This window comes from Ceratotherium simum, chromosome 9 (assembly GCF_057802395.1).
Source record: "Ceratotherium simum simum isolate JZ-2026a chromosome 9, ASM5780239v1, whole genome shotgun sequence".
Taxonomy (NCBI): Eukaryota; Metazoa; Chordata; class Mammalia; order Perissodactyla; family Rhinocerotidae; genus Ceratotherium; species Ceratotherium simum.
The window spans coordinates 2,435,761-2,451,185 of NC_141908.1; the positions used below are offsets into that span (position 1 = coordinate 2,435,761).

A 15,425-nucleotide genomic window follows, 5' to 3' on the forward strand; every position below is an offset into this window, starting at 1 on the left:
CTCATTGCCTGGTTTAGCGGTTTAGCAGCCAGGCCTGACTCTTACTGCCCGTGCGTTCGCACCAGGCGGTCCCTGGTCCGTGTCTCTGCCCCTTCTTGGGCAGTGGGAAGTCTGCTGTGCATCTGAGACAGGTGAGCAAGTCTTCTCGGATCCCCTTGGGTTCCACATGGACGTCTTTGCAGCCTCCCTCGCAGATCTCTCTCAGTCAGAAGGCTGGTGGCTGACTCAGTGGCCTCGCCCCTAAGAGGAGGGGGCGGGGCCAGGCCGCCGGACATCCTGGTGAAAGGACGGCCTGTCTCCCCGCGCTTCCTTGCCCTCCGCCCCGCGGCAGCCAGCCGCCAAGGCAGGTCAAGCGGCGCAGTGGAGGGGACCCTCCACATCTGGGCCCAGGGCTCCCCCACAGGACCCCCGGTGTCTGCCACCATGCGGGGTGTGTAGGCACACAAGTGACCCTTAGTCACTCATAGTCACAGCTGGCGCGAGTAACACCAAGGTCCTTGAGCAAAGTAAAATGTAGTGAAATAACTTGGAATGCGATGAGTATCTCTGTTTACAACGTAACTGTCAGGTTACACAATTTAGTTGTTAGTAATGGTTGTGTTGAACAACCCGCCTGCGAAGCTCCTGCAAGTTTAGCTATCTGCTGTGGGTCGGAAGAGCCGGCTTCCGCCCAGTGCCGTTCCCTAGGATCACAAGTGCCCCAACAGAAGCACGGAGCTCCTGGGATGGAGGGAAGGGGGCAACTTGGGGCTTTGCCAAAACAAAGTCATTCCAGGGAGGTAAACCCTGTGAGCTTCGTTTTCAACCTGAGGGCCGAAGGCTGCAATGAACCCAAGGTGGGGTGGGCTGGAATGCTGGGAGAGCTGGCAGGAGGCCTGAGGTCGCCCGGGACCAGGCTGGCCACAGGCCCGTGTGTACTTAACGTGCAGGGGAGGGAAGGGCCTTCGAATCGGTGTCGGCTGCGCCCAACAGCCCCACAGCGTGGGCATTAACGCCCCGATTTACCGTCATTAATTAATTAGTCAAATCAGTGAGCAGGCATTCAGTGAGTGTCCATGTGTGTCAGGCCTGGGGACTCGGTGGCAGGCCTGGGGGCTGGACTCCCGGGGCCCAGGGCAGACAGGTGGCAGCGCCGCGTGGGCGGGGCAGGAGGGACGCACCGCTGTCAGTCGGGTGGTCCGGGTGCCTCCTGAGCAAAGGCCTGGAGGAGGTGGGGGCCCTGCACAGACAGAGCGTCCCAGGCGGAGGGGATAACACAGGCCTTGCCCGGGGTCGCGGAGGAGAAAGGAGCACGCGGAGGAGAAAGGAGCATGCGGGGAGCGTGGGCGGGCAGGCGGGCCGTCAGCGTGGGGTGAGGAGCGGTGGTCCCAGCGGAGCTGGCTGCTGGCAGAACACAGACCTGGGCAGCAGGCCTCAGGAGGGCTGAGACGTGAGCAGTTCCAGGTCAATCCGGAAAGAAAACGGGCCTGCAGCTGACTGACGCGGAGGACCGCTCGAAAGGAGGAGAGGGATCCAGGCCAGGGTGCCCACTCCCTGCCACACCGGCGGCCAGAGCTTTGAGACCAGAAGCAGGTTTCCAGACTGGAACGTGCATTGAGGCTGGAGAGAGAAGGACAGGGTCACAAGACAGAGCAGAAGGACGCAGGTCACGTGCTTACATATACACCACCGTCAGAAGGGTCACGTGCTCAGAGGACACGGCCAGGCCACAGACGGTGTGAGCTGTGATCAAGGTCCCGCCAAAGCCCCTCTCAGTCCGCCAGGGGCAGCCAAGCCCCCTCTGGCCCCTGCAGCTGTCTGAGCAGCAGGCTCGGTCTGACCCCTGCTCTGAAGCCTGCCGTGGCCTGAGGTCCTGCCTGGGACTGCAGCGTGGAAGCAAGAGCCAGCGCCCTCCCTTGCCCACCAGGCACCCCTTCCTCCCTCCCCTCCTGCCCACCACCTACCGGGCCAGTGTCCCCGCAGCCGCCCAAATACGTCTGCAAGGGCACGTTTCCTTCTAGGATTCCATGCCGAGAAAGGTGTGGCAGGCTAGGGGCCCCGGGCGCACGCCCCCGCTGACAATAAGCACCATGTGTCTCCCCAGCTCCCCCCAGGCCCCACTGGCCTCTGGCCACCAGGGAGCTCAGAGCCACATATGAACTCAGCTGTCAGCTTAAAGACGTGACACAGGTCCTGAATCATCTGCTAATTTGCTTGTTCACTTTTCTTGGGCTCACTGTTCTATCTTCCTTTCTTATTTTTGTTTTAATACATTCAGCCTTGTTCCAGAAAGCAACAGAAGTTGCTATAAAGCCGCGTATATAGAACAAGGTAATGTTAAGTTAAAATAAGGAAAAACCCAGGGCAAAGTGAAGGCAGAGCAACCGGAGTTCAGAGAGCAAGGTGACCCACCCCCAGCCCGGTCAGTGTCACCTCTGCACACACGTGCTCACTCGCCTCCTCCGTGTGCCTGGCACCTGCCAGGGCCTGGAGCAGCCTGGGAGGGCGGGCTGGGACCCTTCCTTTCACAGAGCAGGCAGGAGAAGGCACGGTGGGCCAGCGGCAGGAGAGGGTGGTGGGAGCAAGCCTGCCCGGTCTGCACTTGGAGGAGATGCACAGGCCGGACACAAACAGAGACCTGAGGAGTGACAGCACTGGGATCTCAGGGAGCACGGGGAGTGTTCCTGGGGTGGCATCAGCTCCCCGTGACACGATACAGAAGTGAGGAGGACTCCACGGGAGCTGGACGCACCCCGGAGCCCTGAGCCTGAGGCTGCTGGGGGTCAGAGGGTGTTGGAGTCTTTATCCTGGGGCTGTGGGGGCCTGCCAGCACCACGGGGAACCCTTATTTGCATGTTGCCTGGCCCCAGGATTCTGTGTCTATTTTGTAATTACTGTATTGTATGAGTTCTTGTAAAGTGTCCCCAAATCCTTTGTGGGAAGAGGAAGGGCATTCATTAATTAACAAATTAGTTAGCAAGTCCTTTCCATCCATTCTTCACACCTGGGCCTGCCCGTTCCCTTCACAGCACCTGCCTTGGGCACCTTGCAGGTGGTGAGGGGTGGGGGTGGGAGGTAGCTGCGTGCTGGCAGGTGGATGGCCCCACTCAGAGAGCCTGGCGGCCCACCTGCCTCGCACAGCCTCTCCCCCATGGGCAGCAGACAGAAGCCTGGAGCTCTATAGCTGGGTGCCACCCTCGGGGGCAGTCCTGCCACCCAAGCTGCCCCACCCACTCCACCTCTTACCCACAGGACAGCCCCACTTCCCTCCTCCTCCTTCCCGAGGCCCACTCAGGACTTATACCCCAGCTGCACTAGCTCCACCCCGTGCTCGCCTTGGCCCTTCAGCTGTGCAGTTGGGCTGAGCTCAGCAGGCACAGGGCAGACCCCTCAGCACCCTGGCCCTCAGCCTCCACTGGGGACCGTGGGGCACGGTCCCTGCATCGGGCCTGGCCACATGGGCCTGCTCCTCCGGGCACCGCAGTCAGGGCAGGCGTGGCCTCCATTTGCCCCTGCTGACCCACTTGCCCTGGAGCTTCCTGTTGGATCTGGCCAGTGAGAGACCCTGGCTGGAGCCTGGAGGCTGAAGGAGACGGGGACCCGGCTGGTGGCCCCTGGCTGTCTCCTTGCCAGGTCACAGTGGGCAGGGCTGTGTCCTCCACATGCAGGTCCTCTACCTGTGTCCTTCCTACAACCAGAGCCTTTTCCGGGTTCTGCTTGGGCTCCCCGCTTGGGCCTGGTGGTGACAGCTCCTGCGGCTGCTATCTCTCATCTCACCAGCTCCCTCCCCGGTCACCCAGGTAGAGGGTCCCTTTCTGTACATCCTTTTATTTCTGAGCTGCCTCAGACAAGTCTCTTTTGTTTGCAAGGGAGAGAAATATGCATAAGCCACCTTAAGTCACTGTTTTGGGGTCCCCAAAAACATCCTCAGGTTCAGTGATTCGCTGGAAGGACTGACAGGACTCAGAAAAAGCTATGATACTCACAGGTAGGCTTTATTACCGTGAAGGGACCCAGAGGCAAATCAGCAGAGGGAGAGGCTCCCAGGAGAAGTCCAGAAGAAGCCAGGAGTCCCCTCCACGTAGAGGCTCACAGGGACACACCAATTCCCCTGCTACAACGTGGAAACACATACAAGCGTTCCCAGAGGGGAAGCTCACCTGAGCCCTGGTGTCCAGGCTTTCACTGGCATCAGCCACGTACCTTCAGCTACTCAGACTCCAGCCCCTCCCAGAGAGAACAGAGGCATTCACGATGAATCACAGTGTCAGCATCGGCTTATGTGGCCAAACCGGTACAGCGTGGCCCAGGACCTCCTCACCAGGCAGAATATTCTAAGATCCCTGAAGAGGTGCCTTTGTTTGGAATGTGTGTGGGGAGAGAGTTGGAGCAAAGCAGGCCTGCCGAGTTAACTCTTTCCTGCCCAACCACAAAGCAGAATAAGTGTAAAGACCTCCCAGACCTCGAGGCAGGGTTGACAGCTGGGCCTCCAGGAAAGCGGAAAAGAAGAGGAAAGTCACTAGACATCGGGGTTCCCTCTTCCCTCTTGCAGGGGCTGCCTCGTCTCTCCTTCCCGCTTCTTCCTGCCCCTCTGCTTCCTTGTCTTCCCTCTCTTCTCTCCCTCTCTCCTTCCTCCTCCCTTTCCCCCTCCCTCCCTGCATCCCCTCCTTCTATAGGCCCCTGAGGCAAGGCGGCTGCCCCAGGCCACCTGCCCTACAAGTTGTCTTGGCTCAGGTACAGTTGCAGTTGTCTGAGGCCCAGTTCCCAATGACTGGGAGAGAGAACCTGATTGGCCCAGCCTGAGTCAGGTGCTGACACCTGCTCCAGTCAGCCATGGCCGAGGTGGGGTACAGAGAAAGGTGGCGTGGGCTGGGAGACCCCCCAAATGCGTCAGCCCCACAGGCATGGTGCTCAGCGCCCGCAATGGTGGGTGAGACACAGGAGGTCCCAGAAGAGTGGGAGAGGAGATACACAGCGGGGCAAGGAGCCTGGGGGCCACACTGCCCATTTTAGCCAGAGAAGCTGGCAGCACAGCATCCTGGAACCAACTTTCTTTTTCAGAAAGAGCTGAAACAGTCTTAAATGACCTTGGTCTAAAACAACGTGGCCTCATTGCCAAATGGGGGACCTGACGCTGACCTGTGTCTCCAAGGTGGACATAACTGGTCTCAGAGAAAGGGGACGGGTCCATTTGACCAGGAGCAAAGGTGGCACCTTAACAAAAGGGACAGGGCTGCAGACCCCTTCCCTTTTGATCCCATGTTATTAGGATCCCTCTGAGGGACTGGGTGGCCCTGAGTGAGGTTCACAGACCCTCAAAAGGGTCCTCACCTTGAAGGAAGAAGAGGCTGGGCCAAGGACCATGAGGAGGGCTGTGCTGGCCCAGTGGGGACGAGGCTGATGCCCGGCGGCTGCTTTGGCCTGTGCGCAGTAGGAGAGGGAAGACGAAGTGCGGCCACAGTGCAGGAGGGGTGGGGCGGGTGTGCGTGCACGGGGTGGGTGTGTGTGTGCACGACAAGAGGAGAGAAGAGGCTGGACAAGAAGCACCGGGCTGCACAGGACCAGTGGTCAGCGGTGACACTCTGTGGCAGGGCCAGAAAGTACACAGTACACTTGGAAATAGGACCAACTCCTCCAGCTGAGGAAGCCCCAGGAGAGGAGGCCTCCTCCCAGTAATGTGTGTGGAGGTTGAAGCCAGGGGTTGAAAATAAAAGTGATAACACATATCTGCGTGTATTTGCTGGAGAGGTGGGCACCATGGGCGCTCGCCTAGCACCCATCCTCCACCATGAGCCCAGACTGAAGAATCATCCTGGCAACTCTCACAGTGGGGTCCCAAGCCTGGTATCAGACGAAAGGTTATTTCCTCCAGGAAATGTATTGTTGAGCATACAGAGACCAAAGGATGGAAGCTCTCAGGTGGCCTGTCAGACTTAGAAACCAGGGGAGCAATGTTGAGGCGAGAGGGCTGGCCCCCACCAGTCACAAAGAGCAACGCACGGTACATCCAGAGTGCATTCACCCTCACCGTCCCCTGGCTCCCAGGAGGCATCTGTGGCACCTGACCCAGGCCCTCCAGCAGGGCTGCTGGGGCCTCCCAGGAGCCAGGATGGCACTGACATACATTTCCACATCCCCATCTTTCTCACCTCTTCCCCCAGGCTAGACACTCAGGCTAGCCCCCTGAGTTGCAGTTTATCCATCAGTAAAATGGATAGAATAAGATCAATCTCACCAGGGTGTTATTTAGACTTATTTATTAATGCTGGCAATATACTCAGAGCCCTCAAGATTAAAGCCATAGATCACCAGGAAATACTATTGCATCCTGTTGCCATAGAGATGGCTCCATTCTCTCGGCTCCTTCTCGGAGCCCTGCTGCAGCACTGGGCTCCAATGGTCTGGGGAGCGGAGCTGCACCAACCAGCACATTAACACTAACAACAGTGATAATTAAATTACACAGAGAGGAAGCCCATGAAATATATATGGGGGAGAAATGGACTTGATTCATTTAGGCAAATGGGCGTGTTTTGCCATTAGAAATGGCTCCCCAGAGCCTGTGGCTGGCTCTCTGCGGCACTCATTTCTTTAGACAAGGCAGGGGGACTGGGCAGTTTGGGGCGGGCCTAAGCTGGGGGTGGGGCGATGGGGGGCACAGATCTGAATACAGTCTTCCTGAAAGCAACAGCGCTGCCCGGGCCCAGAACCGGGGCGAGCGTCTCCTAGTGCAGAACAACCCTTTGTGTGACCCTCATCCAGCGCTCACCAGCACCTCCCTGACTTTCCAGCTTCCTCTTCTGTAAGATGGAGTGGCACTGCGGGTGACCCAGGATTGCTGTAATGATTCAAGGAGACAGGAACGGGGCACGGGGCTCCCTCAACAGTGACCCGGACCACCCCTCTGTGCTGAGGGGACTCCACGTTTCAGAACTGAGTCAAGCAAGTTCTGGACATGTTGGCCATCCAGTTCACTGTCCAGCAGGAGCAAGCCGTGGCCACAGGAACCGGGCCCACAATGCACAAGCATCAAAGCTGGTTGCATCTCCCAGCTCTCCCTCCTTGTCCCATTGCTCTCACCCTCCCAGGCCGGCCCAGCCCAGGTCACCTCTTCCAGTCAGCCATATCCACCCCGAGTGGTCCTGCTCAGCACAGGCCTGAGACACCTCTGTCCTGTGAGCAGAGACCAGCTGTCTCTCCTCCTTTGTGCTTCCTTCCTGTCCAGGATGGCAGTGAACCTCGGCCACAACTTTCTGATCCCAGAAACGGATGTCACTGCGCTGTCCAAAGCTGCTGGCCGCCCCAACCAGGAGGCTGCGGGAAGTCCGATGCCAGAGGCCTGGGTCCCTGAAGGGATGGCTGGACGCCCCACCTCGGAGCCGGACACGCAGTGGGCACTGAGCAAGAGCGGAATTGCCCGACGACCCTGAGAAGGCCCCATACGCCCGCCTCCGAAACTGCCCTCTGTCCACCGCCTTCCCCAAGCCAGCTCAGCTCAGCCCCGAGGGCCAGGCACAGACGGATGGCAGGCGCACAGGCCAGCTCCCGGGCGCTTCCTCTCCCACAACAGCAACGCCGTGGGCACCTGCCGCTCCTCCGCTAGCTCACCTGGGAGGGTAGCTGGTTGTGCCCGGCCCAGCCACTCTTCTGGGAGACCTCTCAAGGCCTCCACCTCCAACAGTCTCAGGAGCGGCCTCTGTTCCTGTCACCCGTACTCTGGTATGAATTGAACCCCCACGGTTATAACAAGAGCAAGGAACATTTAGCGAGGGTGTGACGTATGCTACGCGTGCTCTCGTGAACCCACAAACACCCCTCGAGGCAGGCAGTGTTCCCACGCCCACTTCACAGACAGAGAAACCGAGGCTCAGCAAGCCCAGGACACCCAGGGTCACAGAGGGTGTCAGCAGGGGCTGGATTCAGACCAGCATGGGCCCCTCTCCCAGGAAGATCTGTGTTCTTAGCCATGTTGCTCCTCATCGAGGGAAAGGCTCTGTGGTCTGGGGAGGGCGTGCGGGGCAGGGGCCCTGACTTTGTCCCTTGCTGCACCGCACTCCCCCAGAGGTTGTACAGGCCCCCTTCCATCTGTGTGTGCCCCGTGATGCCCATGCCCAGGGGACAGCTCGCAGGCCTGGAGGCAACATGAGAAGGAGCCTAGGTCCACTGACACACACAAAGAAGGGTAAGTGGGGAGCCTCCCCAAGGCCAAGCCTCCCTCTGAGGTCTTCACAGGGCATCCCTTGCCTGGGAAGTCACTGCCTGGGCCTGGTTTTGGCGACATCCTGAAGAGCTATGAACGCACCTCATTTTAGGTCTTGTGTTCCCCTCTGACCAGATGGTCCTCACAGGCAGGGACGGAGCCTCATTCACTTGGGGCCTGAGCCTCCCCACCGCCCCACACACACAGGGTCAAACCAGCCCTGTCTGATTCAAAGCCCAGTGCTCTCTTCCCACCTTGCTGAGGCTCAGAAGGACCAGCAGAGCCCCTTCACTAAGACCCCAGGCCCTGTTTCCATGGCCGTGGGGTCAATAAGCAGAGCGCTCCTGCCCTCGCACCGCAAAGTCCACCCCAGCAGCACCCCTTCACCCCATGTGCAGGGCACTGTTCCCGGCAGGGAGGAGGCTTGGGGACTAAACAGCCCTATGAAGCTCACAAATCTACGTCAGATGGCCACATACACAGGGATGGGGGTTGACCAAGGAGGCCTCGCTGAGAAGGGAACAGCCAAGCAAACATCAGACAGACACGTGGGAGCTGACCACAGAGTATCAGGACATGAGAGTGCTCCAGGCATGGGCACCGCCCGTGCCAAGGCCTTGAGGCTCAGCCTCGCACTGTGTCCAGGTACATGGAGGGCGCCTTGTTGAGCTCCCGGGGCCCAGGTGGGGCCTGGCACCTGCCAGTTACTTTACTGTTACCTTCTCCCTGGAGCCCCACAACCATCTGAGGGGGGTTCCTCCATTTTGCTGCTGTGGACACTGAGGCTCAGAGATCTTAGGTGGCTTCCTAAAGGTCAGACACTAGTGTGTATGTCTTGATCACAAGTCTGCCTGGCTCCAAAGCCTGTGTCTGTCCACTGCGCATCCCCCCCAGTGCTGTGAGCCCAGCTCACCGGGGACTCGCCCAGCAAGCCTTGCCATTGATGTCCCTCCTGGGGAGTGAATGAATGAATGAATGAATGAACCAACACCAGGAGACACCTTCAGTGTGGCAGTCTCCTGCTGGCAGGGGAAGCAGTCTGGCCGGGCACGGGGCTTGCCCCAGAGTCCTCTCCAGAACAGGCTGTGCCCCTCAGAGGGCCATGGCTGGCTGAGCCCGGTGTCCACTGAAGCCACCTGCTACCAGGCAGCCTCAGGCCAGGCCCAAGGGAAGCAGAACAGGGACCCCCAGTCAGTCTCCCTTTGCCCAGCTCCAGGGCCACGGTGGGCATCTTGGGATGACGGGGAGGGGCTACACACACACCTGCACTCTTGTCTCCAAAGGTGTTCTGATCTGTGCCTGGACCGCAGCCCCTGAGGGTGACAGCAAGGAAAGGCGCAGGACCCCCAGGACCACCCTGCCCACCCCTCCAGCCACCCCACCTCCCACCATCACCCCATGGGGCCCAGCCACATCAGGCGCCCACTGGTTCCCTGCAAGGAGTCACGTAGCCAGGTTTTGGGTGTGGCGTCCCTCTGCCAGGAATGCTCTGCATGGCCACTCCTGCTTCTGAGACTCCGCTCAAATGCTGCCTCCCCCGGGAGGCCTCCTGACCCCCAGTCTCCACCAATACCCCCTGGGGGGCCCTGCCCACCACGGCTTGACCACTTGTTATGGCCACAATGCTCAGTGCAGACCTTGTCCTGGGAGCAGCCCTGACAGTGCATCCCATTGACCTCTATCCAGAAAGCGTGTGGGGACAGAACCAAGCCCTCTTTGCTCATCTCAGGGAAATGTGTTTTCTTTTCCTGAGATGCTGCAAATCCATTCCCTGACAGTGATGGGAACGGGTATTGTCAGCAGTGGGGATAGCACATTATGAATGATTCCACTTGAGTCTGTTTTTAAAAGGAGGAAATCAATACTCTCTTCCCGGCATCGCCCGCTCCCCTTCCCTGACCTCTCTGCCCATGCCCAGCCGCTCCCGCAGCCCTCTCTCTCCTTTCTTCCCAGAAGCCAGAAGCGGCTGTCCCTTCTCAGAAACCACCCACAAAGCCTCAGGGAAGACAGGCTTCTCTTCTGGGGAGACATCGCTGGGTGCAGGCACCCACATGGGTCACCCAGTCACCAGGTAGAGGAGTGTGATCTCTGAGGACCCAGTAAATGCACCACTCCAGCATGGGGCCTCCGAAATCACAGTCGAGAGCCATATGCTGGGCACTTCTGGCATGCACGCACTTTGTTTGCAAAACTCATGGGAACACCAGGACATCCGTCCCAGGATCTGCCCTAGGACCTCTACCTGATGAGCATGCGAGGCTCAGAGAGGTGACGTGATTCCCAAGGACACACAGCTCAAATGTGGCAAAGTATGGGTGCGAAGCCTGGCTTTCTGCGGCAGCTCCAGGGGCCGGCTCCAAGCATGCACGGGTCCTGCAGCCACACTGTCCAGGCTGAAACCCCACCTCTGTCCCCCACAAGCTGTGTGGTTCTGGACCAGTCACTTAATGTTCACAAGCCTCCTCTACAACAGGGCTGATACAACCTCCCTGACGCGGCCACATGAGGCTGTCTGGAGAAGGCCTGGCAGGCACGGCCATGACCCAGGCAGCTCATGGCAGACCCCTCCGCCATCTGCCTCTGCAGTTTCCCCTCCTCACGGACCTCAGGCCTGTCCGTGCTCTGCAGACAGAGCAACGGCCTTCATCCAAAGGTGCCCTGGGTCCCCCCCGGCCCGTCCTGCCGGGAAGCCCATGTGACAGCAGCGGCACATGCCCTCCCGGCCTCAGGCTCCCGTTGGTGCCTAGTGCTCCATGAGAATTCTCTTTACTTTGTTAGCTCTTCCTCACCCCAAAGTCAGGCCATTCATTTTTCTGTTCTGCTTTGAAAGATTTTCCACAAATCCACTCTCTGGAGGCAAGGTGATTCAGCAAAAAAGAGGCCAACGCAACGCGCTGAGACCGGGTTCCAGCTGTGCAGCCAAGTGGCCATGTGACCTGAGATGCCGTCCATCGTCTCTCACCACAGTTTCCCACTCTGTAACATGGAAGGGTTGAACTGGATAAATCACCGGGGTCCCGAAAGCTGGGTGCAGCTCACCCCTCTGGGCGATGCCGTTTCCGCAGGGCCTGCCCCAGTCAGGATCCTGCCGGCCCTGTGACCACCGACCACCCACGTTTAGTAACACGAGTCAAAGAGCCTCAGCATCGCTCACACCCGGAACCCGGGGGGCAGCACTCTTCCCTCTTCCCCGCCCCAAGACCCAGGTGGAGTGTAGGGCGACTGCCTGGGGTTTCACTGGTCAGGGGAAGAGGAAGGAAGAACTCTGAAGGGTCTGACAGCGGACATTAGCGCCCAGCCTGGAGCTGACACTCAGCTCTTCCCCTCTCTGCCAGCCAGGACCACCCAACCGCGAGGAAACCAGGAAGGGCCCCCTTCCACTTGGGCCGAAGGTGGAGAGCTAGGCATTTCTGTAAGCAGCCCCCTGAACACCACCCACAACCTCGTTTCCCACAGCAGGGGCTCAGCCAGGGCTTCCTGGTGATGAGATGTGAGGGCAGTTGATGGGTGCCACTCGGCCCTGGACCAGCTGTGAGCCCTGGGCAGAGAGCAGGGGGAGCGCCAGCCAGACAGGCTCTGGTTGGGAGCTCAGCAGGCCTGGTGGGGAGTGGGTGGAGTACTGTGGGACGGGCAGCTTGAGGCCCCCTCGTGCCCTGCATCTGAGCATCCTCACAAGGGCACTGTGCACAGGGCAGCTTCACGGGGGAGAGAGCAGGAAAAGGAGGACCACGCTGGCCGGCACCTGGGAGCCCAGAAATGCAGTGGTGTGGCGGTGGGGAGGGTTAAGGGGAGGGGATGGGGGGAGGAGGGGCTGGGAGAGGCCTGAATTAAACCATGGGAGTTACTGGTCATGTAGCTTCATTCTCACCTGCAGGACCCTGCCGGGACTCGAACACGCCAGTGCCCCCGGAGCAGCCTGGGGAGGCCCTTCCTGACAGAGCTGCAGGAACGAACAGGTCACAGGTGTGACCATCCTGGGGTCACATTTACCGCGTCTTTCAGCAGTGCCAGCCTTGGGCAAAGACAAATGTCTGTGCGAGACTCAGACACCATTCGTGTACCCTTCACTCACTTGAGGACAGAGGTGTCGGGCGCGAGCATCACCCAGTCCCCGTCCTCAGACACTGGATGCCGGTTGGCCCGAGCTCCGGCCCGAGGCTGCCCTGACCCTGAAGCCTCCGCCTCCCTGGTCCTGTGTTTCCAGGGACTCTCCCAGCACCAGGCCCTGGACGAGACGCGGATGGAGCCGGCACTGAGCTGCTGCCACCAGCCTGGCGTGACACAGCATCTCCCCTGCAAGTGTCTGCGGGAGGACGTCCAGCGGAGGCCTTGGGCAGCAGGCCAGTTACTACTCCCATTGTGCAGGTGAGACAACAGAGGCCCATGGATGTTTTGACTTGACCCATGCTGGCAAATTGCCCATGGTGGGGAGGGGGCCAGCCGGGTGGCATAGTGGTTAAGTTCCCACGCTCCACTTCGGCAGCCCGGGGTTCATGGCTTCAGATCTGGGGTACAGACCTACACACCGCTCATCAAGCCATGCTGTGGCAGTGACCTACATACAAAAAATAGAGGAAGATGGGTACAGACGTTAGCTCAGCAACAACCTTCCTCAAGCAAAAAGAGGATTTGGCAAGAGGTGTTATCTCAGGGCCAATCTTCCTTACCAAAAAAAAAAAAAATTGCCCATTGGTGACTAGACCCAGCTGGCCTGCCTCGGGAGAAAAATGAGGACACAGCAGCCAGCAACTCACTGCACTTCCCTCAGGGAACCAGAAGAGCATGCACGAGGATGGGCTGAGCAGGCCTCCACCCCAGGAAGCTAATTAAACCCCCTCCTACTCACACCCCTTGGTTTGCCCCCATGGCGGGTCGTTCTGGAGCCTCTGCCTCTGAGAAGCTTCCCCTGCACCCCCGGCCCCACCCTGCTCCCCTTTACTACAGCTGAAAGCCCTGGCCCTCACTCAGCTGACCCCAGGACACAGTGGGTGCCCGAGGGCAGGGACCCAACGTCACTCCCTTTGACCTCTGAGCCCAGCACAGTCTCCCCAGGGCATGATCGGGATGCTTGTGGGAAGAGACGAATGAATTCATTCATACCCACCTCATTCCAACACGATAATAGCATTTCACTTTCTCTTTATTTTTCAAACAATTTTTGTCTTAATAGAAAATACATAAAATATTAAAAAATTTAAGAGAAGAAGTAAGAAAAACTCTCACTGTTGACATATTCGTATATTTCCTTCCAGGCTTTTCTCTATGCTTAGCTTCTGTTTACAAAGCCAAGTTGTGAGGATGGGGTGTGATTTTGTGGCCTGTTTTTTGTACTTACAGATACATTGCAAGCATTTTATGGTGTTGATTCCCCTGTTTAGTAAACCTTATAGTGACTGCATGGGTTCACTCTAATCAGTCCATAATTTAGACAGCCATCCCGCTAATGGGAACATTAAGTAGTTGTCAATTTCAGGCAACATAAAGCCACAGGGCCTCTCTCTGGGCGTGAATCACAGTCTGCACATCCAGGTGTGCGGGGGGCGGTCTCACCTGGCCTCCCTGCTCCAGGCCCTGGCTTTGTTAAGGCTTTTGACCCAGATGCCAGTTGCTTTCTAGCACTGTGGCTGGCACCATCTCAGAGGGAGACGCAGGAACCGCCCCTCTTCAGGACCCCACAGCTCCTGGCCCTGCTCTCACCTGCAGCCTGAAGGACACGTGCTCAGTAGCTCGGCCCCTTCCCAGTCCGAGCTCTGCCTCTGTGCCCCTCGACCTCAGGCGAGGCCGTGGTCCAGGCCCTGGAGGTGGGGCTCCCCAGTCAGCCGCTCCCTCCTGCTGGTCTCTCCCCCTGAGCACCTGTTTGCTGCTCCCTTCTCCCCTCCCCACGGCTCCCTGCACCATCGTGCAGCTGTCCCGCAGCCCCCGTCCTCACCACAGCCTCTGCTGGCTTCCCAGTTCACACAGTCTCCCTTCTGGAAGGTGACTGGCCAGCTCAGGCCCTTGGTGGCTTTCCACAGGGATTAGGTGACTGGTCTACCACAAACAAATTTCCCAGTTCAAGTGCCTTCCTCTGGTCACTTGGCTCAGGGGCAGCGAGAGGAGCAGCCCTGAGCATAGTGACCTAGGGCAGTGGACGCCCTCAGGAAGGGGCAAGGAGAAGATCACAAGCACCACAGGGGTAACCGGCAGAGGACTCAGGCCTCAAGGGCCAGCACCGAGGGCTGGGAACAAACACAGCTGCAGCCGAGGGGTGACCCGAGCAGAGAGTAGCCGCTGTGCACAGTGGGCCCAGCTGGAGGGGCAGTCCTCGTGGTGGGAAGGGCAGGGCCCGGCAGGACAAAGGCCCAGCAGAACCCACGGCACCTGTGACAGCACCAAACACATGGTAGCAGCAGAGAGCTGGCCCCACACAGCCGAGCAGACACCGGAAGCTGTGGCCTCAGGCTCCTCTGGAGAGCGCCAGGGCCTGAGGGGGAGGAAAAGGCAAAGGGGCAGATGCCAGATGGGAGCTAGGGGCCCCGGTGCCAGCATCTGCTAGATGTCCCCTGGGATCCCTGAATGGTCACTAAGCTACTGGGAACACTGTCAGCACCGCGGGGTGGGCCCCAGCTGCAGAGAACAGCCTGGCCCCAGTCCCGCCCTCCCAGGCAGCCCATGTCCAGTGGCTAGTTAAGGCGGGAACGTAAGGGCCTGGCCATGTCCGCCCACCGTGGGATGGCTCTGACGGCCGCTCCAGCCCAGCTTTCCCTGTGTGGTCGGCCTGCATGGCAGCCCCACCACCCCTGCCCATTCTCACTTCATCCCAAGACTGCTCCCTAAAAATCATCCTACCCAGTAAACTCTCCCTGAGTCTGCCTCCAGGAAGCCGGTGCGTGACCACCGTGGATGAATCCCGGGGATGCCACAGAGGTGTGGCCCCGGGAGGCCGTGGGCAGTCAGGCTGGGGGTGGACCTCCCCTTCCAAGGTGCTCAGCCTGCCCTCCTCTCCCGCAGGGGCCCACTCCTGCCCCCCTGTGACACGCTACCCGTTGCAGCCTTGCCAAGGCTTTGCTTTCCCTGCTCTACGCCTCGCCGGTGCCTCCCTTCCCCCACACTCTCCTTCCTGAGGCTTTGCCGCCAACGGCTCCCCGCCGCCAGGGTCTCTCAAAGCTTCACAGGCGGCACCTCTGAGTCTGCCCCTGCTGGGGGCCCCCATCCTGACTCCGCCTTGGCTTCTGCCTTCAGGGGGCAGGACAACTGTGCCATGGGG

General features: G+C 59.3%; 1 protein-coding gene across 1 annotated transcript; it reads left to right on the forward strand.

Annotated features, from left to right (window-relative positions):
- The first annotated feature begins 7,205 nt into the window (after positions 1 to 7,205).
- On the forward strand, positions 7,206 to 13,561 carry LOC147916215 (uncharacterized). Its single transcript, XM_087434971.1, has 5 exons — positions 7,206 to 7,302; positions 7,414 to 7,698; positions 11,515 to 11,591; positions 12,054 to 12,544; positions 12,663 to 13,561. The coding sequence occupies exons 1-5, from the start codon at positions 7,206 to 7,208 to the stop codon at positions 12,772 to 12,774; spliced, it is 1,062 nt and encodes a 353-aa protein (XP_087291097.1). The 3' UTR covers positions 12,775 to 13,561.
- The last annotated feature ends 1,864 nt before the right edge of the window (positions 13,562 to 15,425 follow it).

Coding starts and splice junctions, on each gene's coding strand:
- LOC147916215 (XM_087434971.1), top strand. CDS start 7,206: ATGGCAGTGAACCTCGGCCACAACTTTCTGATCCCAGAAACGGATGTC. Junction 7,699..11,514: donor TTCCTGTCACCCGTACTCTG/GTATGAATTGAA, acceptor CCTCTCTGCCAG/CCAGGACCACCCAACCGCGA. Junction 12,545..12,662: donor TTACTACTCCCATTGTGCAG/GTGAGACAACAG, acceptor CCACTTCGGCAG/CCCGGGGTTCATGGCTTCAG.